This window comes from Globicephala melas, chromosome 17, assembly GCF_963455315.2.
Source record: "Globicephala melas chromosome 17, mGloMel1.2, whole genome shotgun sequence".
Lineage (NCBI taxonomy): Eukaryota > Metazoa > Chordata > Mammalia > Artiodactyla > Delphinidae > Globicephala > Globicephala melas.
The window spans coordinates 70,028,908-70,054,357 of NC_083330.1; the positions used below are offsets into that span (position 1 = coordinate 70,028,908).

Genomic DNA, 25,450 nt, shown 5'->3' on the forward strand with positions numbered 1-25,450 from the left:
CCAAGATCATGTGCTTATTGGCTGAATCCAGTTCCTTGAAGTTGTAAGGCTGAAGTCCCTGCTTTCCTGCTGTCTGTCAGCCTGGGGCTGATCTCAGGTCCTAGAAGCCACTACAATTTCTTGCCATGTGACCCTCTCACAACATGGCAGCTCATTTCTTGAAACCAAGCAGGGGCAATTCTTGATCCAGTCTGCTAAGATGGAGTCTTATATAATGTAATATGATCGTGGAGTGACTATCCCATCACCCTTGCCATATTCTCTTGGCTATATGCAGGTCACAGATTCCACTTGTACTCAAGAAGAGGGGGTTATACTAAGACACGACTAATTGAGGGTCACCTTAATGTGTGTCTGCCACACAGATACGTGATTAAGGTTTACATTTTTTTTTTTAATAAGAAAGACTTTGGTATATCATATTCCAAAACAAAATCTTTTGGGTAGCACTGAGTTTCAAACATCAGAGTTAACAAATTTTAATTTCAGCAGGGCTAAGGAGCTTTAAGGTAGAAGTCATAGTTATAAGTCATAGATATAGGATATAGATGGAGAAGTCAGAGGTATAAGACATAAGAGTTCAGAACAAGTAAGAGCTGAGATTGATGGGCAAGTAGAAGAGGATGGTGATTTGGATTTTCTCAAATAGCTGTTCAGGTTCCTGACTGTATCAGTTATCCGCTGATGTATAACAAACTTCCCCAAACTTTGTGACCTAAGGTAGCCACCAATTACTATTGCTCCTGACTCTATGCTTCAGCTGGGTCGTTCTGGTTTCAGCAGTCTTCCTCATCTGCCCGCCATCAGCTGAAGGTCACTAGGTGGAGGTTGGCTGGTGTTCCTTGGTTTTCTTCCACATGGTCTCCCATCCTCCAGCAGGCTAGCCTGGGCTTGCTCACGTAGCAGTCACGGGTTTCCCAAGGGAGAGCACAGGTGTGCAAGGGCTCCTGAGGTCTTGATTTGGAACTGGTAACCCATTGCTCTCACCACATTCCATTGGCCTGAGCAGGTCATGAGGCTGGTCCAGATAAAAAGCACCAGTGAAACAGGTTCCCTTCTTCTGATGGGAAGAGCCTCAAAGTGATGCCGGAAAGTGGCCAGATTCAGGGAGGAGTGAAGAACTGGGCTGGCTATTTTTGCAGTTGACTACGATGACTCACGCATATGTGTGTGGTTGAAGTTGGCTGTCTATGTAGGGAACATGGGGCAGGAAGAAAAGCTAGATAATTGAAAAAAATTAAGGTTGTACAACACCTCATTAAATAAAAGTTAATTTGCTGAAAGTGTTATCAATGCTTCTCCTACAGTCTTCTCTAAATCCCTGGAACCAATCTGGGAAGGACAGAGAGACATACAGTCAGGTTTCACCCACCCAAGCTTGCATGATGGCCTTTACAGGATGCCTGTGATGAGGGGATTAGCCTCCAGGACACAGGTGCTCATCGAAGTCTGGGGACTAGTACAGGCTGGTGGGGAGATGAGAAACTCTTTTAAGTAGTCAGCAAGTTGAGACAGCAGGGCAGGAGAGGACCCAGAGATTCAAACTCAGGGTTGGAAACTAGATAATTAGGTAAGATGACGTTTGAATAGGTCAAAGTCTGGATTCTTGTAAACACCAAGTAATCACCATATTGTTTTTCCTATATGTGACCTGTAGCATTTTGCTGTGCTGGGGACACCTGCTAAGGTTCCAGTGTGATCCTAAATAATAACTTGGCATCTCAGGACTTTGAAAAGGCATATTAAGTTCTTAATATAGTGCCTGGCCCATAGCTCTCAACAAATGATTGCCATTATGCTATTATTACTATTTTTGTTTAGCTACAATTTTGCATATTGAATTTTTTGGTTTTCACCCCTCTCTTTATCAAGATGCTCTGTCCCCGTGAGCACTGCTGTCAGTCAGGTGAGTGGGAACCCAGCTTGAGGAAACAGCTGGGAGGGGGTGGAATGGAGGTGGCAGAATAGGAACACATTCTGTATCCTTCCTAAGAATGGCTCTCATGGGAGAAAATTACTAATCACTGCCATTCTTCTGCATCTGGTGTTAATTATTCCAGGTAAAGAACACTAAAAATGGAGTGTTAAGTTCTTAATTTAGAGTATTTGGGTGTGGGGGGGTTGGAGTTATTCATTTTATTAGTCACTATCCAAGGCTTTGAAAAGAGAAGTTCTGATGTTGAAGGAAATATAGATCACTTGGGTTATGAGGCTTTTCTTTTGAATACCCTTGCCCTGGATTTAGAAACAGGTGGGCCCTTGCAGGTTTTTAGGTGTTTGGTGTGCTCTAATATGAGAGAGGAATGAGGGTAAGTAACCAAGATGAACTTCATACTCACACGGACTATTGCAGTCGCCTTCTAATCAGTCTCCTGCTTCCACTCTATTCCCCTCCAACCCTTTCTCCATATGGTTGCCAGAGTGGTTCTCTTAAAATCAGATGTTGACATTTCATCAAAAGCAGATTTCCATTACACTGGGTGAAATCTCATTTCTTACTTAGGACTTCAGAGCATGGTCTTGTACTCACATCTTCAAATGCATCTCTTGTCTCCTCTTTGTTGACTAAGCTCCAGCCATATTGGTTTCCTTCTAGCTTCTTTCTGCACCTGCAATGCTTCCTCTCATAATTCCCTCCTTCTTATCCTTTGGGTCTCAGCCTAAATCATCTTCCTACAGAGGTTTTCCCTAATCACCATTTTAAAAGCAGAACCTCCTTAAGACATAAGAACTTTTGTTCTTTTCAATTCCTTGATTAGTGACTCATAACATGAACAGCCCTACCCCCCCCCCCCAAACGCTTTAAATTTCCCCAGCTGGTCGTTTTTCTCTCCTAAATAGACAGTAGTGATATCAATGGATAATTATTTTATTTGTTAAATTGTGCAGTGCCTTTCTATCCCCCTCTCCTGTGGCCAGAGCTTCCTATCATGAACCGGGTTCTGCCATGCCCATCCAGTCCTAAGGTTGAGCAGGCCCAGGAAGAATCATCACACAGTGAGGGTGGGATCAGGCTTGAGCAAGTTCAGGGAGCAGAAGTAAGTTACGTAAAGCCTGTGTCATCTACCACTGACGCTGTCAAGTGGAACCCAGGTCCGTGCTGATGCTATGCAGGATTTTGTGTTAGTGACTCATTTCCTTTGTAAACTCTCAGATTGTGATGCTGTCCTGCATCTTCTGGATGAGAAAGGCACATATCCAGAGAGATGCGATTCCATCGTAAGCGTCAGCATAGTACTTGGCAAATAGAAATCACTTCGTAAATCTTAGCTACACGGATACTTTCTCCATCACATGTAACTATCAAAATGGCCCCCTGCCCTGGAGCAGGTAGAATTGACTGACTCTATCTGTCCTCCCTGTCGGTGGTTGTTAATACATTTTTCTGCTGAGATTTTCCGACAGACGATGCCAGATAACATAATGGCGGAGTCGATGGTTTAAAATTGCCCACTGTATTTCCAACATAAGAAACAGAGCACTCCTGCATGAAAAGGAGCCCGCGGTGTGGATCTCTTCTTCTTTTGTCTGCTCCAGAGTCACTACTGATGGGCTGCAGCCTGGATGTGGTTGACCAGGTGTGGAATGATAGAAAGATAAGATCTTCTAAAGGGGATTTGTGGTTGTTAAATTAATTGAAAGACTTCAGGATCTACAAATTCATATTCAGAGTCCAAACTATTTGGAAAATATATGAAAATCAGTGAAAAATTCTGGACTATTTTCTTTGTGTGTTTGACTTTGGACATGGTTGGGGTGCTTTTGTGAAGAACTAACAAGGAGAGAGTCAGTGACTTGAGAGGACTGACCCAGAGTCTCTATCTCTGTACCTGTTGGACTGACTTTTAGCTTTATTTCTGGTCCCATGGAGAAGAATATTGATCATGTCTAAGAATATACAACACTAAATCAATGCTTTGTTAGTTCTTATTTAGTTAGTTTGTTAGTTCTATAGTTTCCCTATAGAAACAGGGAGCATTAGGGTTGGAAGAGAGTATCCTGGCCAGCACTCCTAATTTGGCAGTTAGGGAAATGCAGGTCCAGAGAGGTTAGATGGTGGCCCAAATCTTAGGGGCAAGTTAGCAGAGGAATTGGGATTCCAAATAGGACTCTGGTCTCATCTTGTCACTTACTTCCTGTTGCACCAATGAAATGAACCTACTAGCTACTGTTCTTACTATATCCTGGAGGAACAAAAGCAGAGACTGGCAGAGACTAAATGAAAGGAAGCGGTGATGTGGGACTTCTACCCAGCACGTCACATCCCCACTCTTTTCACACTTGCACACTACTTCGCGGTGGATGCATTGAAGCTTCATTTTTGATGCACAAGCTGTCGGGCCATCTTAGAGGGATGGTCCTTGGCGTGTCTTAATTAAGATCCCTTGACGATAATCAAGATAATGTTATTAATAACCATAGCTAATATTTTTGGAATAATGATGAGACAGCTGTCTATAAATTGTACTTTTTAATCCTTCATGACAGCCATAGGAGGCGAACACTGTGATGATTCCATGGACAGGTAAGAAACCGAGGCATAGAGAGGTGAATAAGCTACCCAAGGTCACCCAGAGGGTAAATAATGAAGCTGGGATGTGAGTTCTGTTCTGTTGTCACTGGCTTTTACCAAGGGTTCAACATCACTACTTGCACCCAATCAGGAGCTAAAGGGAACCCGTAGGACACCTTGGGTCCCTAATGCCTTGTGCAATAATGGCCACCCCAAACACAAATGTGAACAGAAACATACACCCCCATACGCAGTATGGCGTTAAGGGGTCCTTTACCTGCTCTGCCGTCTCTTGCTTTCTTACTGTTTTTGAAAATGAAAAAATCTGCACTTTTAAGAATAACTAAATGTAATGTGCAATAATTGATTCACTGATAGATTAAACAAAAAAGCAAAAAGAAAACCATAGTTTTAAGACATTATTATTAAGACAGTTAGGGAGATTTAAATGTGGACTGTATATTACCTAACACTATATCCATGTTAAATTTCCTGAGCAGGTTGTTTTGTGATTATGTCCCAGATCTTAGGAGTCAGAACTTAGGGGTAAAGGGCCATGATACCGAATTTGATCAAGTGCTCTTACTGGTAAACCTAGCAGAAGGGTATACAGGCATTCACTGTATTATTATTTCAACTTTTCTGTACAATTGAATTCTCTATAATGAAAAATTGAAAAAACTCCCACTTTTTATAGTTACCACAAAAGTAAAACATTTTTATTGTGTAAAATTAAAAACTTGGTAAAGAAAAAATTGAAGAATATAAATATATAATCCTACAACCGAAAGCACTGGTTTTAAAAAATCTAAACTGCTATGCACAGATAGAAATAGACACTACATCGTCATCCTGTAATACATTGTGGACATGTGCATACGTGACTCAAACAAAAGTTTCATAAAATTATAGCTGTCTTTGCTATGTTCACTGCCTTTTATACGTCCGTCCAATTTCTTTTTTCTTTTCGCCGCGCTACGCAGCATGCAGGATCTTAGTTCCCTGACCAGGGATCGAACCGGTGCCCCCTGCAGTGGAAACACGGAGTCCTAACCACTGGACCACGAGGAAATTCCCTCCATTCAATTTCTTAAAAAAATGCTTGCTTGATTTACAAACCCACTAGGCACTGATAGTTTAAAACACATGACCTAGAATAAGTTGCTGTTAGGTGATAGGAGTCCTGGACCCAGGGTCACCCTCCACAATCTTCCACTCCTGGTTCTATTATTTGAGGTCTTCCTGGGCATCCCAGGATAATACAGGACAGAAAACAGTCTGCTTTGCAAGATCTTGGGGTATTTTCCTGACTTCATGATTCCCAGAGGCAGTGCATCTCCAGGTGGGCTTGGCTGCCCTCCAGTGTACCAACCTTCACAAAATCTCACGGAAACAAAGTCCCCTCCAGATGGCAACGTCTTCCCTCCCCTCCACTTCCTGCCAGTCTCACCCAAACAACCCACATCTCTTTATAGGTCGATGGCACCTTGGCAGGAGACACCAGGGAAATGAGCCAGCATAATCCATTCTTCAGGTCAGAGGTGTTTGCGGCCATGGATCGAATTTGGTGATTTCCACGGGACTTGGAGAGTCAGAACTTGAAAGCTGGACCAGGGTGTTTCTCATTTCTTAGTGTCCTGGTACTGCTCAGAGCTATACAACATCCTTGAAATATCCAGCATCAAAAGAAGTGGTAGAACATCAAGATTACATAAATGCTACATGGCAAATATGGGAAGGATGGCTGAGCCCAGCTCAATACCTAACAGTAGCCCACGCACGGAGGAGGCTAGCCTTCTTCCTGCCCCTCTTTCTGTTTTCCTTCTTTCTTTCTTTCTTCCTCCCTCCCTCCCTCCCTCCTTTCTTTCTTTCTTTCTTTCCTTTTATTTATTTCTTTCCTTTTCTTTCTTTCTCTTTCTTTCTTTCTTTCTTTCTTTCTTTCTTTCTTTCTTTCTTTCTTTCTTTCTTCTTTCTTTTTCTTTCTTTCTCTTCCTTCCTTCCTTTCAGCAAATAGCTTTGCATCTTTCACTTCTTTCACTGCGACATTCAATGCATTTCAATATAATTACTTGCCTTTTCTGCTAATGGTGTAGGTTTGGGGAGGGTAAAGACTGTGTGAAATTTTTTCCCCCTCTGCATTCTTAAAACTTAGCACAGAGTCAATAGTTATTTGTTAAATGAATGAACGAATGAATCTTGGGTGTAGTGACCCAGCTCCAAGGATATATAAAGAAACACAGGCCATCAGGGAGCTTTTGAAGCGCCGGCCAGTAGAACACAGTGGAGAGAGGTGCAAACTCAACATTCAGGGACTGAAGACCCTCAAGGCCAGTTCATTCCCACTTCATCTGTGGGCCCCGCAGATGTTTGCTCAACAGTGACACTTGGATGGACAGCAGACTCTCAGAAGTAAACATTGGCCATGGTCCTAGCTTTCTCCATCACAGTCCTGACTCTGCTCCAAACTCTGGACTTTTTAAATAGGTGCTGTAAGAATCGGTTCATGCTATGGAATACACTGTGTTGTTAATTGATGGTTAAAATAATAGCACATACACACACAGAGTCCACAGAACTATGAATAACCAATCTATTTGTCTCCTTCAAAGGACCTTGAAGCCTTCTGGTTATGGTGACCTGAAGAAGTGGGCAAATCCTCTTGGCCAAAAGCAGGTGTGACACTGGACAGATTGATCGGATAAGCCATTTCAGGTCCCAGCTGCATGATCCATGTTTCAGATTCCCCTTTCTTCTTCCTCCTTGCCTTCCCCCTTCTCTCTCCCTCTAACCGAACCCCTTCCTTTGACAAGTATTTATTGAGAGCCAGGCCAACCTGGATGGGAAAACCATTAAAACATGATCACACAAGTAAATGTATTATGAACAACTGTGATAACAGCTACAAAGGAAAACTACGTCTGATACCCTTGAGGACCCCAGTCAATCTCCTACTTCACAAAGAACCTGTGTTCAAGTGACATCCTGACTTCTCGGGGATGACTTGTTGGGAAGCCGAAGTTCTCGGGGGACGTCTGTCAGTGAACTTCGGAGAACGCGTGTCGTGGGTAAGAGGAAACTTTGGAGATAGACTGTTGCACCTATTAGCTTTGTGACCTTGGCTAAGCTTGTCCTCCTCATCTGGGATAAGCCTAAACTGGGCTAATATCATCCACCTAATAGAACTGTGGAGAGGAGAGAAGGAGGTAATTCAGGGAAGTGCTCAGACAAGCGCCTAGAGTGTAGTCAGCACCCAGTAAATGCTGGGTGGACTGGGAGTATCTTAGAGCGCATCACTAAGGAGTGGCGTGGCAGTGGGGTGGCAGGCAGGGGACAACTTAGACAACAGCAGTGGCACTGACTTTCTCAGCAGTGCCCCTGTGATAAGACTCTGCCTACAGACAGTGAACCAGGTGGAATATTCAGAGGCAGGGAGCGTGATGGGCCCAGAGCCAAGGGAGGAAAAGCCATCGAGATGCTGCCGGCCATGCTGGGCTGGGCTACGGGCATGAAGAGCGTCGACAGGGCTTTGCACTTGGTAGGAGGTGAGGACAGAGTTAGCCTGCAGAAAGCCAGCAGTGAGGTGGTGAGACCATGGGGGGTGAACACCTCCTGCCAGAGGAAAATCTGGTCAAAGAATGGTGGTCAGTAGCTTAAGGGGACAGTGGCAATCGGGATGGAGACAGGAGGACACATTTCAGATGGAGATAGTAGGTAATAGGAGGGTCTGTGGAGTTTGGAGACCAGGAGGTCGCCATCAGCATGGTTTTGCTGGTGATACTCTATCAGGGTTGCTGCCTGGGGTATGTGTCGGCGGAAAGGTTAGGAGTCATTACACTGACCATGGAGACTAATTGAAGTTCAAGGACGGGAGGAGGCAGCAAGACCGGGAGAACCTGGAGGGGCCAAAGTGGCCAGCAGACTTAAAGAGCAGGAGAGAGAAAGCTTTAGAGAGCTGCGGGGGGAGGGTGCTGAGGCTTTCTCAGCACAGGAGGGGGCCCTGGAGGGAGTGAAGATTCAACCAGCTGTGTGGCCAGCACGACGCCCACCATGCTAGGTGTTCAATAAGGTTGACAGTGCAATGAACCCTCAGACGGGCTAGGGAACGTGCATCTTGTTATTCCCACTTTGCAGATGATCAGAGACGCTTAGTGTTTTACGTAAGGTCACACAGCCAGACAGTGGGAGGGCCAAGACTCAAACTTGGGGCTCCAGGGTCCTGGCCTGGGACTCTTTCCTTTCAGCACAATGCTGCCCTCTTAGGATTTGTTGTCTGGCCCCCTGACTCTGTCCCCCTGACAGACTATGGGAAGGCAGGAGGGTGCTGTGCAAAGGGATTTTCAGTTCAGATCCTACTTTTCCACTTGTAAGTTGTGTGGTCTGGGCAAACGTTTTACCTCTTTGAACCTCGTTGTCTCCTCTGTCCAATGGGGGTGATTCAGCCTTTACCCAGCTGTATCTGAGCCAATCAGCTAGAATGTAAGCTCCGTGAGGGCCGGGCCTTTTGTCTGCTTTTTTCACTACTGGATGTCCAGCACTGGCGCCTAGAACAGGGCCTTGAAGAATGCAGTGCCCCATACTTAAGGCTGTTATTCCCAAATATGACCACAAGATGGCAGCAAAGGAGAGCGGGTCCCAAGACAAGGCTGTCACAGTTCTCAGGACTCCTACACACTTCCAGACACCAGGTCTCCCTGCATTAGGGCATGGAGGGCTCTCATTGCTTCCTGAGCTTCCCTGACTGTGGGCCATGCAGATCCCAATTACTTAGCGCCTTTGAAGTGGCCCGCTGCTGCTCAGGTGTGAAGGGACAGCATATTCCATGGGATGCTTTCCGACTGTGGTCCAGCAGAGCTGTGTAAACCACAAAGAAGGGCACTGGATTGGATCTTGAGTCTTAAATGGTGCCGCCTGGGGCATTGGGGTGGGGGATGAGGAATCAGAGTGGGGTGTGGCTTAGATGCCTGGATTGGGAATGTCTAAAGGTATCATCACCTAAACAACAGTTGATGAGGAATCTTTACACTGTCATCTCATTTTGAGACTGGTGTTATGGTTATGGCTGGCGCCTTCAGGTTATATCTCAAATATTTCCTTCTCAGAGATGTTTCCCCTCATTGAAAGTAGCCCCCACTTTGTATCACACTTTTTCAAAGCACTTACCGCCATCAGAAGTAATTTTGTCTCTATTTTGTAAGTTGCTTTTGTGTGCCTGTTGTTCTCCACTCACCAGGATGTTTAGGACAGTGTCAGAGAGGATTCTAGAAGTGGAGCTATGCCTGGCATACAGGCGAGTGCTCAGACAAGAACTGATGAACGTGGAACAAATTGCACCCCCTGTGTAGCTGCCGCTCTCATGACATCCTGAACTTTTCCTATGATGCATGGATCATACAGTTCTTGGGGGATTTGTCTCTTGTTCTGCTCCCCAGGGGTTGCAAGCTCAAGGAGGGAAGGACCACATCCCACGTTCAGTGCCCTGTCCCTGGTGTCTTGCACAGTCCCTGGCACCTGAGGTGACCAGAAAACATTTAGTGGTGGCTTTCTACCCAGGATCACACTGAATTGACACGCCAGCCTCATGAGGCACAGATACCTACGCCCTTTCTACGTGTCGGGGAGACCGAGGCTCAGAGAGATGAAATAACTGTCCCACCAGGCATCGCAGCTTAGAAGAGGTGGAGGCAGCCTTTGAACGTGGAACTCTACTACCTCTGAATGCAGACATGACCTGAGAAGGAGAATTTTGACTTCTGCTGCTCGTTCTCTCTCTCTTCTTAGTTCCTTTTACTGAGTCTCTTAACCTCACTCAATCCTCTTATCTGCAATCGGCTTCCAGAGAGGATTCAGATCACCTTGTCTCGCAGGCAGCTGCATCAAGATCCCCGCAGTCCCTGTAACTGGTGGTTATACGGGTACTTGAAATAGCCTCCCTCTGCTGCCTGCTCTCTCTCCGTCTGCTTGTTCTGGGCTCTGCAGAAGTGCTCAGCAGTGCCGGTGCCCAGTTCCTGCAGGGCTGGATTCTGCCGTACATGCTGTAAAAAGGCGAGGGCTCTGCCCCAGGCTTTCCTGTTCCCTGCTGATCACCCGCCTCCTCTCCTCCAGGAGCTTAGCCTTGGGTGGCAAATCCCGGCCTCCCTTCCTGCGCTGGATTTGAGGCTAATGGCATTTCCTCTGCCGGCTTTGGAGGTATGCCCGGCGGCCCCCATGCTGCTCTCTGCAGCCTGCCTGCCCTGCCCTCACTGCAACAGACGGAGAAAATAAATGAAAATGAGGTGAGTGGAGAGGAAACCTAGTGAGCGGGAGAGGGACTGGAATCCAAGACGGAGGCTTGAGCTAAATGGAGCTGTGGGATCTTTAAGCCACAAAGAAGACCAACAGCAAAGCAAAGGGTAACAGACCAGGGGCCATCTTTGAAATCCAAGATTTTATCTAAAGGCGGTGGCGGCTGTGGGTTCTGAAGGAGTGAAACGGAGCAGGACCCTGTGGGGCTCCTGGGAAATAGGCTTCACTCAGCCTCCATGACCTTCCCTGAGTTCCAACTAGCAGGTTCAAACCTTGTAATCAGGGAAGGGAGGGGATGCAGAGACAAGGGAGGAACAGTCAAGAAACAATAGTACAGCCTTGGGGCAGGGTCCTGGTTCCCCCTCAGGGATACACACAACAACACCTTTGAGCTGTTTTGCAGATACTGAAACCCTCACCAGGTGGGAGAAGTTAACTGTGTGCTGCCCACAAGCACGCAGACCCCAGACTGGGTGGAACCGGAAGGTTGATGATGCCGACTCCCACTTACCTCCCCACCAACCAATCAGAAGAGTGTCCACGAGCTGATCACGCCCTCTTTGAACCATTACTGTAAAACTTCTCACTACCCCCTCCAGGTCCTGACACACAGTTTTGAGGGCATTAGCCCTCTGTGGCCCCCTTTTCCTGGCAAAGCTGTTAGGGGAAGAACACTGACTGAAACCACCCGCCCTGGCCAGGCACCACAGTAACCACTTGCATGAGTTATCTTACAATAGGAGGTCCTGGTAAGGAACATGGAACTAACAAGCCACCACCAACCGGAAGAATTCGGGAAAAGTCAAAAGGAGACACCAGTCCACATGTACTACCAACCTCCCAGCATCCTCCTCGCTGGACTCCATCTTGGGTGAGCAATGCACGTGCCACCAGAAAGGACCCTCAATCAGAATGGTTGGCCAGAGACAACCCGTAAACTCACCCGATCACCATAAAACCCGAGACTGTGAGCCACGTGGCAGAGCCGTCCTCCTGGCATCCCTCACCCTCCTGCTCTACCCCCAGGCGCCCCTTCCCAATAAAGTCTCTTGCTCTGTCAGCACGTGTGTCTCCTCGGACAATTCATTTCCGAGTGTTAGACAGGAACCCACTCTCGGGCCGTGGAAGGGGTTTCCCCTTCCTGCAACAAAGCAACAAAGCTATTCTTTTCTACCTCACCCAGAACTGTCTCCAAGATTTAATTCAGGGTCGGGTACAGAGGCTGGATTCGGCTTCCGGAGGACAGTCACGGAGGACTCTGAGCCCGGGGTGGGGATGGTATCTACATTCTTTTCACAGCCCTCCCACCCTCTTGCCCAGGATGTCCTCTTGGAAGACTTTTTGGGTCCATTTTGTTACCTGTACCAATGGAAGACTGTGGTGGATGGCGTGGAACACACTTCCAGAGAGGAGGCGGGGCTGGATAAAGAGGTGGGTAAAGAGCTGTCAGGGGCCAAGTGTGGAAGGGCTTTCTGGGGAGTTTGGGCCTCTGAGCAGGCAGACCTGGACCCTGCTCGTGTACATCTTCCTTCCTGTGTTCGCTTAGGGGTTCATTCATTCAACAAATGATTTTGAAGACCTACTATGGCTAGTCATGACATCAGCCACAGCGTTAGAAGCCAGAGTGAGACATGGTCCTGATGCAGGGAGTTCACATCTGACACGGAAGCCTGAGATGCCATCAATTGATTATTTGGGCTCTGCATGTCTTTCCTTCACTGAATCTGTTCCTCTAGGAGGCCTGGATGCTACTGGCCTTGAAGTTGGCCAATAACAATATTTTAGGAGGTTGGATTCTCTGGAAGAGATACAGATCCCTTCTATTTAAACAACAGGGGCTCAGGGCATTGCGTTTTAAACTATTAACGGGAACTGTGATCTCATCTGTAATTAGCATATGAGGAAGTCATAGATAATTAGTAGTTTATTATAAAATGTGGTAAAGTGTGAGCGCACACTCCTGGGGGGGCGGGAGAGGCAGGGCACCAAGACACAGTGTGCAGTGGGGGAACTGGGGCGACAGCACTGGCATGCTGGTTGTCGATCGTCAACTTGGCATCACTGTCACCCTCTCCTAATTTAGGTCCCCTCCGAATCACAGAGAAGCCAAGAACTGCATCCTGGCATCCCCTTCCCCATGTAGTTCTGGGCTATAGTTTTCCAAGGTGCAATGGTTCAGAGGGGTTTTACATCTACTCAAGGAAAAATATAGGACTCGAGGTGGCTGTAACAAGTGCACAAGTTTTGTTTGGACAACATGTTGCTGGATTTGCAATGCAGTGCACCTGGCTCCAAAGGCCACACACTTAACCACTGGATGACGTAGTGTTGTTGGATTCTGGGCAAGTGGGCTGAAGGTCAGAGAGCTATTATGTATGGAGAAACCAGCCTATTCACTGCAGGATCTCAATCAAGGATAACTGTGTAGTTCCTGTGTGTATGTCTATGTGTGGACTTGTGGTGATAAGAGCTAGAGATAAGGAGGAAGAAGGAGAAGGGGGCAGGGTGGTTGGAGAACCAGCTAGATGTGCCTGGGCCAAGCTGGGAATTAAGGAGTTGCTCTCACCCTGGCTGGGGCCACAGGAAGGTAGAGGAAGAGAAGATGAGCTTCTTTACAGAGAACACTGGACTTCTAGCTCATGGGACAGCCAGGTGGGGTTGACTTGGAACCTGTTAGATGTTTGGTTTCCCAGTTCAGGAGAGAGGTCTGGGCTTACCTTTAGAATCATCAGCAGAGATGGTGGCTGATGTCATGGGAAGAAGTCTAACGGATTGTGTATAGGAAGGGAGCTTAAGATGGAGACATCAGAAAACTGACTGAAGTCTTACCCAGTAGGGAAGCAGCTACGAAGAGCAAGGGAGGTGAGCATCCCATGAAGGAGGGAGTGGTGGGCTGGGCCACATACTCCAGAAAGGTCCAGCGTTATGACTGCATCTTCACTTTGGATCTTTCCCCCGCCCTCCAACTCACACATCCAGGGGTGCCACAGGCATCTCAACTTGACCTGTCCCAAAGCAAACCTGGGATCTTCCCCCAGTCTCGCTTCTCCCAGTGTCATCAGCGTATCAGTAATCCATCCAGGTCTTCAGACCTCAAAACCTGGAATCATCCTGGCCCCTTCTCTTCCATACCTTGCATCCAATCCATCATCAAATATGGTGAGCTTCTGCCCTTGCCTCCCCATCGTTGTATCACAACATGGCAGACATTTCTGCAAAAATATAAGTCTGAGCATGAGCCCCTTCTGCCCCAAAGCCTTGAGTGGTTGTCCGTCTCATTCAGGGGAAAGCCCTTGACGCTGAGAGTTCGGCCAAGGGCTAGAGGACGTGGTGAGGGGAGCCAGTCTGTTTGAGGTCCGGCTGCTGAGGGATTTGTTTCAAATCTCTGTATGTGCCTAGATCCCTCTTCTCCCCACCCATGCCTTTGTTAAAACAATTTATCAACCCCAAGTACAGGTCATCTGAACAAAATGGGATTTATTCCTTTGAACCAAGAAGACCTTATTTCACCTGGAATTTGATAAGGGTCCCGGGAGAGGAGTCTCAGCTTGCGGCATCTTCTGTGGACAGTCGGGGTCTCCTTTGCTGTGTCCACACACTCATCAGAAGCCTTCCTGCAGCCCCCAAGAGAGGGCACTTCCCTCAGAGGCTGGTGTCCAAGGGAAGGTGTCTCAAGGGTCGAGAACTTGGGCAACTTCAGTAGTTTCTTTGTTTGGGTTAGTATGGTCATTTTTGCAGGAGAGTAAGCTGTCACTCAGAAGGACCTTTGATCAGCTGATCTCTGGTTGCCTACGCGTGTAACACACTGTTAGGGAAAGTCTGAGGTTCACTGCTGCCATTTGTAATAGCCATGAGTTTTATATGTGAGTGTAGGAGGGAAGGAATAAAGACAACCAACAAGAAAGGTTTTTCAAGGAACAACATTTCTTTATTTTTCTTCTATTGTTGAAAGGTTTCTTTGGATTGGGAACCAGGACCACTTTTTTGGTTAAAAAGGAAGCATGAATGTGCGCTCACAGTGCTTTGGAGTGGCAGATTCCGTGTGTGTGTGTGTGTGCGTGTGAGAGAGAGAGAATTCAGAAGGGGCTGTGTTTTGGGTTGGGTCCCAGCAGAATGGAGATGGGATGTGGAGAGTGGGAGCCAGAAGCAGAGTTACAGTGAGGGACCTGGTGGTTGGCAGGCAGCGTGGGCTTTCCATGGGGATTTGAGCCAATCGCATTCAGGCCCATGGGGCAGGGAGGACCTAAGTGACCTCCCGGTTATAGGGCGGGGTCTTATTTACAGTGAGCAAAGGAATAGAGGTCAGAGCACCCAGACAGAGTCGAAAGGGCCTGAGACAAGGAATCATCTTCTCTGCATTCCAGCTCTAATTCTGCATCGGGTGCTGAATCTTGGCCAAATGTGTCCCCCTCTTTGGCTTTAGTTTTTTATTTGTAAAATCAAGACTTTGGACCATGCTCTTTAACCTCTTTTCAGCTTAACACTCAATGTTTAGATAGAGTTTTTCAAAAATTTATTCTTATTAATTTTTATGAGCCTCGGTTTCCTGAGGAACTGGGAAAATAATATCTCTCCCTGAGCATTTTTATGAAGATCAAATCAAATCATATTTGGAAATGGACTTTGCAAACTGTAAAGTACTCTGAAAACATTAGTTTTCATAACCATTATGGTTATGATAATGTCAAGATAGGGGATTCGTGTATTACAAAAAGATGATGTTTGAAATGATTATTTCCAAACAGAAACTGTTTGCATTTCAGTCACACTGTCTGTTTTATAAAAGGTAGAGACAAATGCACAGAGCCGGTCCAGAAGAGTTAGGATGCTTTGCTCAGAGAATGGCGAAGTCATCTTCCCAGGGTGGGAGCGGGCAGGAGGGCGGCTGACGTGCAGTTAATAATTGAAGTAGGCACAGGGTGTCATTCTGCAGGGCACCCTGCCCCCTGGTAAGTCATCAATAAAATATTGGGTTCAGTTGTGTGGAGCAGCTAATCTGAGAGAAACATTCTCACTTGGAAAAGCTGGTTGGCATGGGAGCCAGAGTGTCAGAAAAGCCTGTGGGTTTGGAATAAAAATGCCATGGAAAGAAATGAGTTTCCAATACCCCTTCTCTTACTGCGTCCGCAAGGACAGCCCTGAAATCGGTCAGCAGCAGTTATTGTGGCCCCGGAAAAATTCCACCCATGGGGGGAGCTCCTGCATGCTGCCTGGCGGCCCCCCCACCAACTCCACCACTGCCCTGCAAGATGGCCACCTCCATCCCAGGAGTGGTCCAGACCCTCTGACTCAGGGTTGAATCTCCAAGGGTCCGGTGAGACCATTTGCAGCCCTTTAAGTAAACCCACATGCTTTACTTTTTCTTAATTATCATTTTTCATTCTAAAAGGATCACCTACTCATTAAAGAAAATTTTGCAAATATAGACAAGCAAGATGACGTCGAGAAAAGGTAACATGGCAAATGTCCACTATTTCAATAAAATCACTGCGTGTTTAATAATAACGACAAGCAACATTGGAGTGCAGCAGAGGGCCAGGATGCTGAGGGTTTTAGATGCATCTTCATGGCATCTGTTATCTTCACGGCAGCCTTACCTGGTGGCATGGATGACAATCTTGCAACTACACTCCCAAACCCAAAATGGTGTAGAAGCTGAAGTTTGTTTTATAACTAATTTGGGGGCTAAACATGACCTGAAACGAGTCCTATTTATAGCCTTTAGTTATACTACTTGGTGTGAATATTCACGTATTGTTACAACATTATTAATGGGCTTAATTGTTGAGCACTGCCTCAGACCCCTCTGGGATGTTTTCTAGTATTTGGCATGTTTACCATATTTCTCAAATCTGAAAACTTCAGAATTCCAAATCACAGTTGCTTCCTTTGCTATCTCCCTGTAGCCGGTGAAGAATCTGAGGGGCAGAGTTTATGCCACTTGTCTGACATCAAACAGCTGACGAGTAGTAGAGACAGGATTCGAACCCAGGTCCACGCACCTCAAGGAACTGCCCTCGTAACACTCAGCCCAGTACTTCCCAGCCTTTCCCATATCCCGACATACACAGAGAAGGATAACAGTTGTTTGGCCCACTGTGGGGAGAAGATGAGGCTGCTTGGGACCAGGGCAAGTGGTCCAGGCTGTCTCGACGGCAGCTGCTGCACCAGAGTCCTGCAGTCCTCACCCGTTGACACAGCCTGCAGCCCGCTGGCGGGGAGTCTGCCCAGACTTTCAACTTTCATTTAAAGAATAGGATTCACCCATCACAGGGCTGGAGCTTCAGGGCAGGAGCCTAGAACCAGAATACCTGGGTTTCGATCCCAGTGCCACTATTTTCTGGTTGTAAGAACTTTCCAGGGCAAGTTGCTCAAGCTCTCTGTGCCTCAGTCCCCTCATCTGTAGAATGGGGATGATAACATTGTACTTTACTTCCAGCTGAGGGCAGCTACACTCACATGGTCCCTAAAGCAGGAGGAAAGCAGTGGAACTGGTTGGGGGGGCGGCGACTCTGAGCTCAAGATGATCCTCCTGGGAATTTCCTGGCGGTCCAGTGGTTAGGACTCGGTATTCAATCCCTGGTCGGGGAACTAAGACCCCGTCAGCCATGCGGCACGGCCAAAAAAAAAAAAAAGATCCTCCTGACTTTATGGGATGGCGGTTTGGGAGGTAGCAGGTCCTCAAATCCAGCCCTTGGATGAGTAGGTAGACACCCTTTCCTGTGCTCTAAGAGGGGCTGTGCTTGTCTCATGGGACACTGTGCATTACCCATGCAGGCTGAAAACAGAAGGTGGGAGCAACCTCGATCAGCACTTGGAAGACGTCAACACTAGCCCAGAATACAGAGCTGTTGAGAAAGCCTCTCTTAGGCCTGAACATACGTAGGCTAAGCCAGCCCCCTATTCTGTGTTTCTCTTTGCATTTCACCACTTGGGGCACTCTACCTTCTGCCAGTTTATACTTGACGTTTCTCAGATCAAACCTAAAATGTCACAAGCAGAGTTCAGAGGGGAAAAGGTGAGGTTGGAGCCCCTGGCTGGAATATGATGCCAGGTTTGTTTCTGAGTTACACCGGGTTCCTGGAAATCACCTGACATTTGGAGTTCTTTGAACAAATGAGTGGAGTAAACTAAAAAGTAGGTGAACAGAAAATATCTCTCTAATTGCAGGAAGACTGTCTCCCTTTCCTGCCCCCTCCAGCCTTATCCAAGGCCCAAGAAGAGGCATGCTTCTCGACTGTTCAACCACAGGCCAGTTGCCTGCTCCTGTCTCTTGCCCTTTACCCTTTGTAGGCAAACTCTGCACGTCCACTGGGGCCACGAAATGGGCTGGCCTGGGGGGCAGGCACTGAATGCTTTGGGGCTGGGTGTACTGGAGCAGAGGGAGGATGCCCACTCGGTGGGGTTCTTGGTGATCTGATGGAGATTCTCGGCACTGCCTTGCCCCCTTGCTCCTCTGCTTGACGGAGCCCTGAATGAAACCACGCCTCCCAGACTCAGGATGGGGTCCCCATCACGTCCATCCATCCCCCCCCAAGGCTCAGCATCCCTGAATCAGGGTTCTGGATGAGGCTTCACAGCAACAGCCTCATCATTCCCCCCACATTGGCAGCATCCACGGACCTGGGTTTGGCCGGATGCTTCCTCCCTTGAGGTGTGCCCAGCCCAGCCCAGGACCCTAGGACCACATTCTACTTCTAGTCCAGGGACTTTGTCCTGAGTGCTAGCGCAGAGTGTAGGGACAACCTCTGTCCCTGGTAGCCCTCTCCCTGGGGTAGGATCCAGCTCATCAGGGCTGGTCTGCTTACTGGAGCCTCTGCTGAACTGGGCCCAGGTTCCAGAAGGGCCCTATGCTCTGGATTAGACCAAAGCCCGACGCCGCACATCAAGTTTTCTCTGTTGGATACTGTGCTTTTGCAGCCGGACTGCCTCTACCAAGGCTGGCCTCTTTGCCGTGATGTTTGCCGAATCCCCGACCCACCTGAGCTCAGCTTCCCCCTCTATCCTGTGGCTGCAGCTCTCGGCATGCCCTGAGCTTTACCTTGTTTAAATGTCCTCAGCAGGTTGGGCTGAGTAAACCTCGAGGCTTTCTCCGAGTCTTCGAAGATAATAGTTACCCCTGACACTGGCTGAGGGCTTCGTTTACAGAGGCTTTCACCTGACACCCTCTTCACGTTCCACCGGGACCTCCTGTATTTCTTTGATATGAGAACAAAAAGCGTTGCAAACATGGCCACTCAAAAGTCAAGTCCCCAGGGGCTTCCCTGGTGGCGCAGTGGTTGAGAGTCCGCCTGCCGATGCAGGGGACGCGGGTTCATGCCCAGGTCCGGGAGGATCCCACATGCCGCGGACCGGCTGGGCCCGTGAGCCATGGCCGCTGAGCCTGTGCGTCCAGAGCCTGTGCTCCACAACGGGAGAGGCCACAACGGTGAGAGGCCTGCATGCCGCAAAAAAAAAAAAAAAAAAGTCAACTCCCTTTCTGTACTTTGTGCTTCTCAGGAAAGGGTAGTCTCCCTTCTATCACGGGGGTCTCACCTGAGATGCCTCAGGTGGGTATTTCCTCCAGAGCGTATCTACTGTGGATTCATTACCTGGAGCTAAGTCTCTTTTAAATGAGCTGTTGTTAAGAGTCAAGAATTTAGATAATGATTAGGATGTCATACTTCTTCCATTACTTAAATCTTGTCCATCCTTCCAACATAGAACTTACCAGAATAGCTTCGTGTTGGCACACATGGGCTTAGACAGGTGTCGATTCTTATGGAAGAGACAGTGCTTTCCTCTCAGTAGTGAACACAGGAAGAATCCATCCCCTAACTTCCCTTCCGGTAAAGTGAGGCCAATGACTGCGTTCTGGCTGGTGACAGAGCAATAACGTAGGCCTGGTACCCAAGACCTCCTGAGTGATCCCCCTTCCTTTCCCTCTCTTTTCTTCAGCTGGCTGGATAGAGAGGATCAAGCAGAGGCATCCAAGTCCCAAGTGCAAGAAGACTAGGTCCCGAGATCATTGCCTGGAAGGCCTCTGCCCCACATGCAATAGGACGTAAATGACAGCTAAATCTCTTATTTTGTTTTAACCACTAAGAATGGGAGTTATTTGTTACAGCACTTTTATTGACCAGTACAGCGCTGAGCCTAGTTCTAAAACTACCTATAAGGTCTTGGGCAATTCCTTTCATTGTTCTGAGCTTTCTCATCCATAGGAAACTTCCCTGGCAGGCTTTGCGGTCAGATGAGAAGAGCTTGGGATGCAGTCTTCCCAGGAAACAGCGTACCTGCCTGCACCAGCTTACCCACCTGCTGACTTTCTAACTGTGGCTGCGGCAGATCAAGTGGCCTTGGTCCCACCTCAGGGCGTTTGTACCTGTTAGTCCTTCTGCTTGGGTCACTTTTCTCCCAGGTTCCATGGGTTCTTTCTCATCATTTAAGGCTAATGCTTTGCAACATGTCCTCAAAGACACGGTGCCTCCAGTTCAGGCAGCGTCCTCGACCTCCAGTTCTTTATCACAATTTCTCATTGCATCTACCCCTCTCTGAATGCAGAGTATTTATATATTGGTTTATAGGAATATTATCTATTAATATTATCCATTAATATTATTGTGTGCCAGGTACATGACAAGCGCTCGGTAAACGGCAGTGCTTAATGATGAGCCCACTGTACTGAGTCTCTGTTTACAGGTCCCTCTTTCCCAAGGTCAAGGACTAGGTCTTACTTATCTTTGCTTCCCGATAAACCTTGTATGGAAGAGATGACCAAGAAATGTCTGTGACGGGAGAGAAACTCAAATCGTGTCTTCGATCTAGTGCATCCAAAGACCAACGAAACCATCCTTGTTCTAAAAAAAATTAAACCTTTTTATTAGTATATTTATTTTATATATAAAAGAAATACAAAAAAAGAAACACAAAGAAAACACGTTTATGGCAACTCGGACTTGTCGGTGCCTTCGGCTGGGGCTCCCGGCTCAGGCCCACTGGGTGTCAGCAAAGTCCGCCGGTTGTAATGGCCCTTGATGATGCCCGTGTTGTTGTTCTCATTCAGCAGCTGCTTCTGCCTTTGCCTGTTGAGGGACTGGACGAGGCCCAGGACGACCGCGGCCAAGGAGTACTGCCCGGGCAGTCTTCTCGGCGGCAGGATGAATGGGTTGGGTTGGACTCTTCCCAGGAGAAAGTACGTTTTGATTTTTCCTTCCTGTTCACTGATGCCCTTCACATAGATCTCCCCTCGGTAGTCAAAGGCAAAGCCCTGGTCCTTCAGGATGAGATAGGTCTCCTCTGGGACCTGGATTCTGCCGCTGACTCCCGTGCTGTCCATTCGACTTGCCAGGTTCACGGTTTTGCCCCAAATGTCATACTGTGGTTTCTTAGCGCCGATAACACCAGCTACCACTGAGCCGTGACTGATGCCTGTGGGTGAACCAGAGAAACAAGAGATGAGAGAAGAGGGACGTCAAGGAAGGGGCCGCTCCCTGCCTGGGACAGTGACTCTTAAACGAAGGATGTGATCTCTGTGGATAAACTGCAGGGTACAGATCCAGCCTCAGTCACTTATTAGGTGTGTGATCTGCGTTGGGTACTTAACAGATTTGGACCTCCCTTCTCTCATCTGTCAAGTGGAAATAATGAAAGGACGCTGGCATGAGATGATATAGGTAAAGCCACTGGTATATTACCAGACAACCAGTGAGTGCTCGAGAGGCAATAATTATTACTCTCACGTGGATGCTGACTTGTCTTAGCCTGCGGGATGGACAGGGCACTGATGTCGGGATGCTGGGATCGCCGCTTGCCTCTGTGGTCACAGTGCCCTGAGAGCTTGGGCAGCACCTCTTCCTTCCCTGTCTTAGTCTACGTCCTCAGCAGCATTCCTTGGGTCCGTGGCCACAGCCTCCTAACACGCCTCCCTGGATCCCTGCTTGTCCTCCTGCAGACCAGACTCCATGCTGCTGCTGGAACCAGAGGGACTCTCTGATGCACGTCTGATCAAGTTACCACCCACTTCAACACCTGCCACAGCTCCTTTTGCCTATGGGGTAAAGCCCCGGCTCCTCAGGTTCACAATCTAGGGCTTCTCAGAGCCGGCTCTTGCCTAACTTGCCAGCCTCATTTTTGTCACCACCCTCTCCCTCACCTTTGCACCGTCTCCATACTGCACTGCTCGAGTTCCCCTAATCTGCTGGCGTTTCCACCTCTGTGCCTCTGTCCCTGGCTTTCTCTCTGCTTGGACTGTCATTTACCCCCAATCCCACAGGTTATTTGGTAGATCACAATTTCAAGACCTCCTTGTTTAGGAAATACAGACTTTTTTTTTAAAGGAATGACAGTATTCCACTAAACACATTCACGGGCATATATGTCTCCTTTTACTAGACTAAGGATTTCTCATTCATTCTGCAAACATTGACTAGGCATCTACTATAAAGCAGACACTGTTCCAGGTATTGGGGCTATGGTGGGAAAGAAAAAAGACATAGCCCCAGCCCTCATGGAGCTTACCTGCTACTGGGGAGAGACGGAAAATAATTTAAAAAATGCAATATAGTATCAGTGAATGATAAAGGTGATAAAGAAAAACCAATCAGGTTAAAGGGATAGAAAAATAGAGGAGGGTGTATTTTGGAGTATGGTGGTTAGGAAAGGCCTTTCTGAGCAGAGATCTAGAGAAAGTGATAGTATAAGCCATGCAGATATCTGAGTTAGATCATTCCAGGCAGAGGGAAAAGCAAGACACACACACACATACACACACACACACACACACACACACATACACACACACACACACGTATAAGATAGAACTGTGAACTTCGAGAAACAGTTCTTGCAGAATGCATGGGAATCACAAGGATGGACATTGCCCTAAAATTTGCAGAGCCCTTCCATAACCACTATTCCATTCACATCTCTTCTTACTGCTATGAGGTAGGCAGGGGAGGTAATAATATAACTCCCAGTTCACACATGAGGAAACTGACACTCAGAGGGTTTAAATGACTTGCCCAAAGTCATAGAGCTGGTTACAGCAGACCCAAAACACAAAGTGAAAGGCTCAATCCCATTGGGAACATGATTTTCTAACCTCTGAACTATACCAGGAGAATAATGTATCACACCAAGGGTTGGCCTTAATTCCAGCAACACCTCCTGAAATTACACAGCCTTTGTTCAAGGTTATAGTTCTGCTTTTTATTCCCAGTTCAATCATGTATTCAATGATTTCAGAAAGGACATGTAGGGTTGTTGGAAGATCTGGAAACAAGCCCTGAGCACCCCATCCATAGATCAAAATATAAAAATATCACTTATTTATTCCAGTGAACAAAGGCATGTGACATTCCTTAGATCTGACAAGTCAGGCATGGGTATTACCTGACCCTTTATACTTGAAAGCTGCTAAGGGAGAACCAAGAAAGTAAAATGGCATGACAGCCAGAGGACACCTAAGACATGAGGACGGCTGTAACATTTGTTTTAGGCCGCACGCTGGCCGCCAGAATGTCGCTGGTCTCAGTCAGGAAGTCCTGGAGTCGCTGCCAGGATGACCATTTGGCTGTGTGATTGTAGGCTAGCTACTCCCCTTCTCTGGGCCTGAGTTTTCCCATCTGTAGAATGTGAATGTGGACTAGAGCAGGGGCTTTCAGACTATGCTTTAGGAGGCCCCCTCCAGACTCCGCGGAGATGCTGAAGAAATTAACAAGTTATCCAAATTGCAGATGACTATTATTACATAGCCGTGACTGTTGTCATTTTGCACAAGGGAGTACCTAAGCCCAAAGGAGGATGAGCTGTGTGGCCGAGTGAAGAGCTATAAAGCTAACTGCCTGTCCCTGGCTCAAGTCAGCATGTGACATCCCCAGGACCAGAATCCTGCTTTTGGCTCAGGGTGTTATCCAGGAGAACGGGAGAGTGATGCATTGACCTCCAGTATCTGGTGACGTAGAAGACGGGAGGAAACGACTGATTAGACAGCTACCTCTCTAATCAGGGCCTTGTGTGGATGGGATTCTGGACAAGTTGGAGGACAGGTGGCTGTCGTCTATCAGTTGCTTGGTGTTTCTGCACACAGGCCAAAATCCTTCCACGGCTTCCAGCATCTTGAGCGAGAGGAAGCCCAGACAGGCCTGTCCTTGGCCAGGTCACACTAAATTTGCTGCCTTTTGCGGGAAAAAGCTCCCCTGGCTTGATGCCCAGGGCACGGGAGGGCTCGATAGAGCAAGGCCAGACAGCTCAGTGGGTCCCCGAGGTGCCACACTTGGAGCTGCTACTCACCAATCCGGAGCTCAAAATTGTTGAAAGAATGCTTGTTGATCTCCTGTATGCTTTCGGTCAGGGCGAGAGAGAAGTCGGCCAGGGCACACAGATGTTCCCACTTATCTTCACATTGCTGTAGCAAACATGAGAGAAGAGGTCATTCGATGGGGCAAACAGGAGCATTGCTGCAGCGGGGTCTGGTCTGTGTCCTACCTCACCCACACATGCCTTCAGGGGAAGTGAGCAGGTGTGTGAGCTCTGTACACCTAAGTCAGTGTCCAGAAACACAGGGTACCAGGAAATTTGTTTCAGAGAGTGTAATATGTGTGACTCTCAGATTCCATTCCCCACCCCTACCCTTGTCTGTTCAAGTTGATGCTGTTCACTTGTGTGTGTGTGTGTGTGTGTGTGTGTGTCTACACACCCTTATGTTCATATATGTGAGGTTTCCAATCTAGGAACCATGTCTATTTCCTTTGAAGTACTCACAGTGTCTGTTTAATAGATGTTTCACATAGACATTTGCTCTCTGAACCTCAGTTTCCTCATCCATATAATGGGGATAAGCATAGTTGCCCTGCCTACCTCATGAGGACTGAATGAGATTGTGTATGTGAAAGAATTCTGTGCCCCTCGAGAGCAGAGGTTGGCAGTCAGCAAAGGGCCAGATAGCAAGTATTTTAGGCTTTGTGGGCCGTGTGGTCTTTGTCATGACTACCCAACACTGCCATTTTAGCCAGACAGGAGCCATAGGCAAAATATAAATGAATGCATGTGGCTGTGTTCCAATAAAACTTTATTTACGAAAACAGATAGTGGATACATCAGATCACCAGTATAGCAGTTGGGATGATGGTCTATCAGTATTTCCAAACTGAAGTTATTTTTTAATCAATACTTCTAATGCTACCATCCAGTGTTTACACGTTCTACCATCGCCACCACGTCAATCTAAAACGTATACAATGTTAATTATTTACATTTAAATTTGTTTTTGGAGGTGGTGATGCTGGGGAGAAAATACTTAAAATTTTCATTAGAAGCTCCTAAGTCAATGAGACCTTGAAATACAATATTTGATATATGTTTGTGTATTTGTGTTTTGGGGGGATAATTTTAAATTATAACTACACTATATACTCTGGTGTAATTATACTTCATTAAATTATTTATATGAAAGAATCATATCTAGGTTTCAAAGATTCACTTATATATTCCCTGACAGCTACTGGCCCAGTCAAAATCCATGTTTTCTATATTCACCCACACTGTTGCCAGCTGTACCTAACAGTTCCTTTTTTCAAAAAATTTATTTTATTAAAAAAGTTCTTTTTAACATCTTTATTGGAGTATAATGGCTTTGCATTATTGTTAGTTTCTGCCGCACAACAAAGTGAATCA

At 47.2% G+C, this 25,450-nt stretch overlaps 1 protein-coding gene and 1 long non-coding RNA gene across 6 annotated transcripts in view; one reads left to right on the plus strand and one right to left on the minus strand.

Annotated features, from left to right (window-relative positions):
* LOC115863241 (uncharacterized) overlaps positions 1 to 11,842 on the plus strand; it is a 168,825-nt gene extending 156,983 nt beyond the window's left edge. Inside the window, exons 5-7 of one of the 3 annotated variants that reach the window (XR_009559581.1) lie at positions 7,123 to 7,186; positions 7,413 to 7,578; positions 9,943 to 11,842. This is a non-coding gene — a long non-coding RNA (uncharacterized lncRNA). Of the gene's footprint in view, positions 1 to 7,122; positions 7,579 to 9,743 lie in introns of all 3 variants that reach the window. The other 2 variants (XR_009559580.1, XR_009559579.1) reach the window with 2 other exon arrangements.
* Positions 11,843 to 20,650: 8,808 nt separating this feature from the next.
* Positions 20,651 to 25,450, minus strand: part of ADCY8 (adenylate cyclase 8) — a 219,017-nt gene continuing 214,217 nt past the window's right edge. For all 3 annotated transcript variants that reach the window (XM_060286929.1, XM_060286928.1, XM_030875821.2), the window contains 2 exons: positions 24,068 to 24,182; positions 20,651 to 21,205 (listed from right to left, as the gene is read on the minus strand). In XM_060286929.1, the coding sequence (XP_060142912.1) occupies positions 20,718 to 21,205; positions 24,068 to 24,182 (603 nt within the window). In that variant the 3' untranslated portion in view covers positions 20,651 to 20,717. The remainder of the gene's footprint in view (positions 21,206 to 24,067; positions 24,183 to 25,450) is intronic.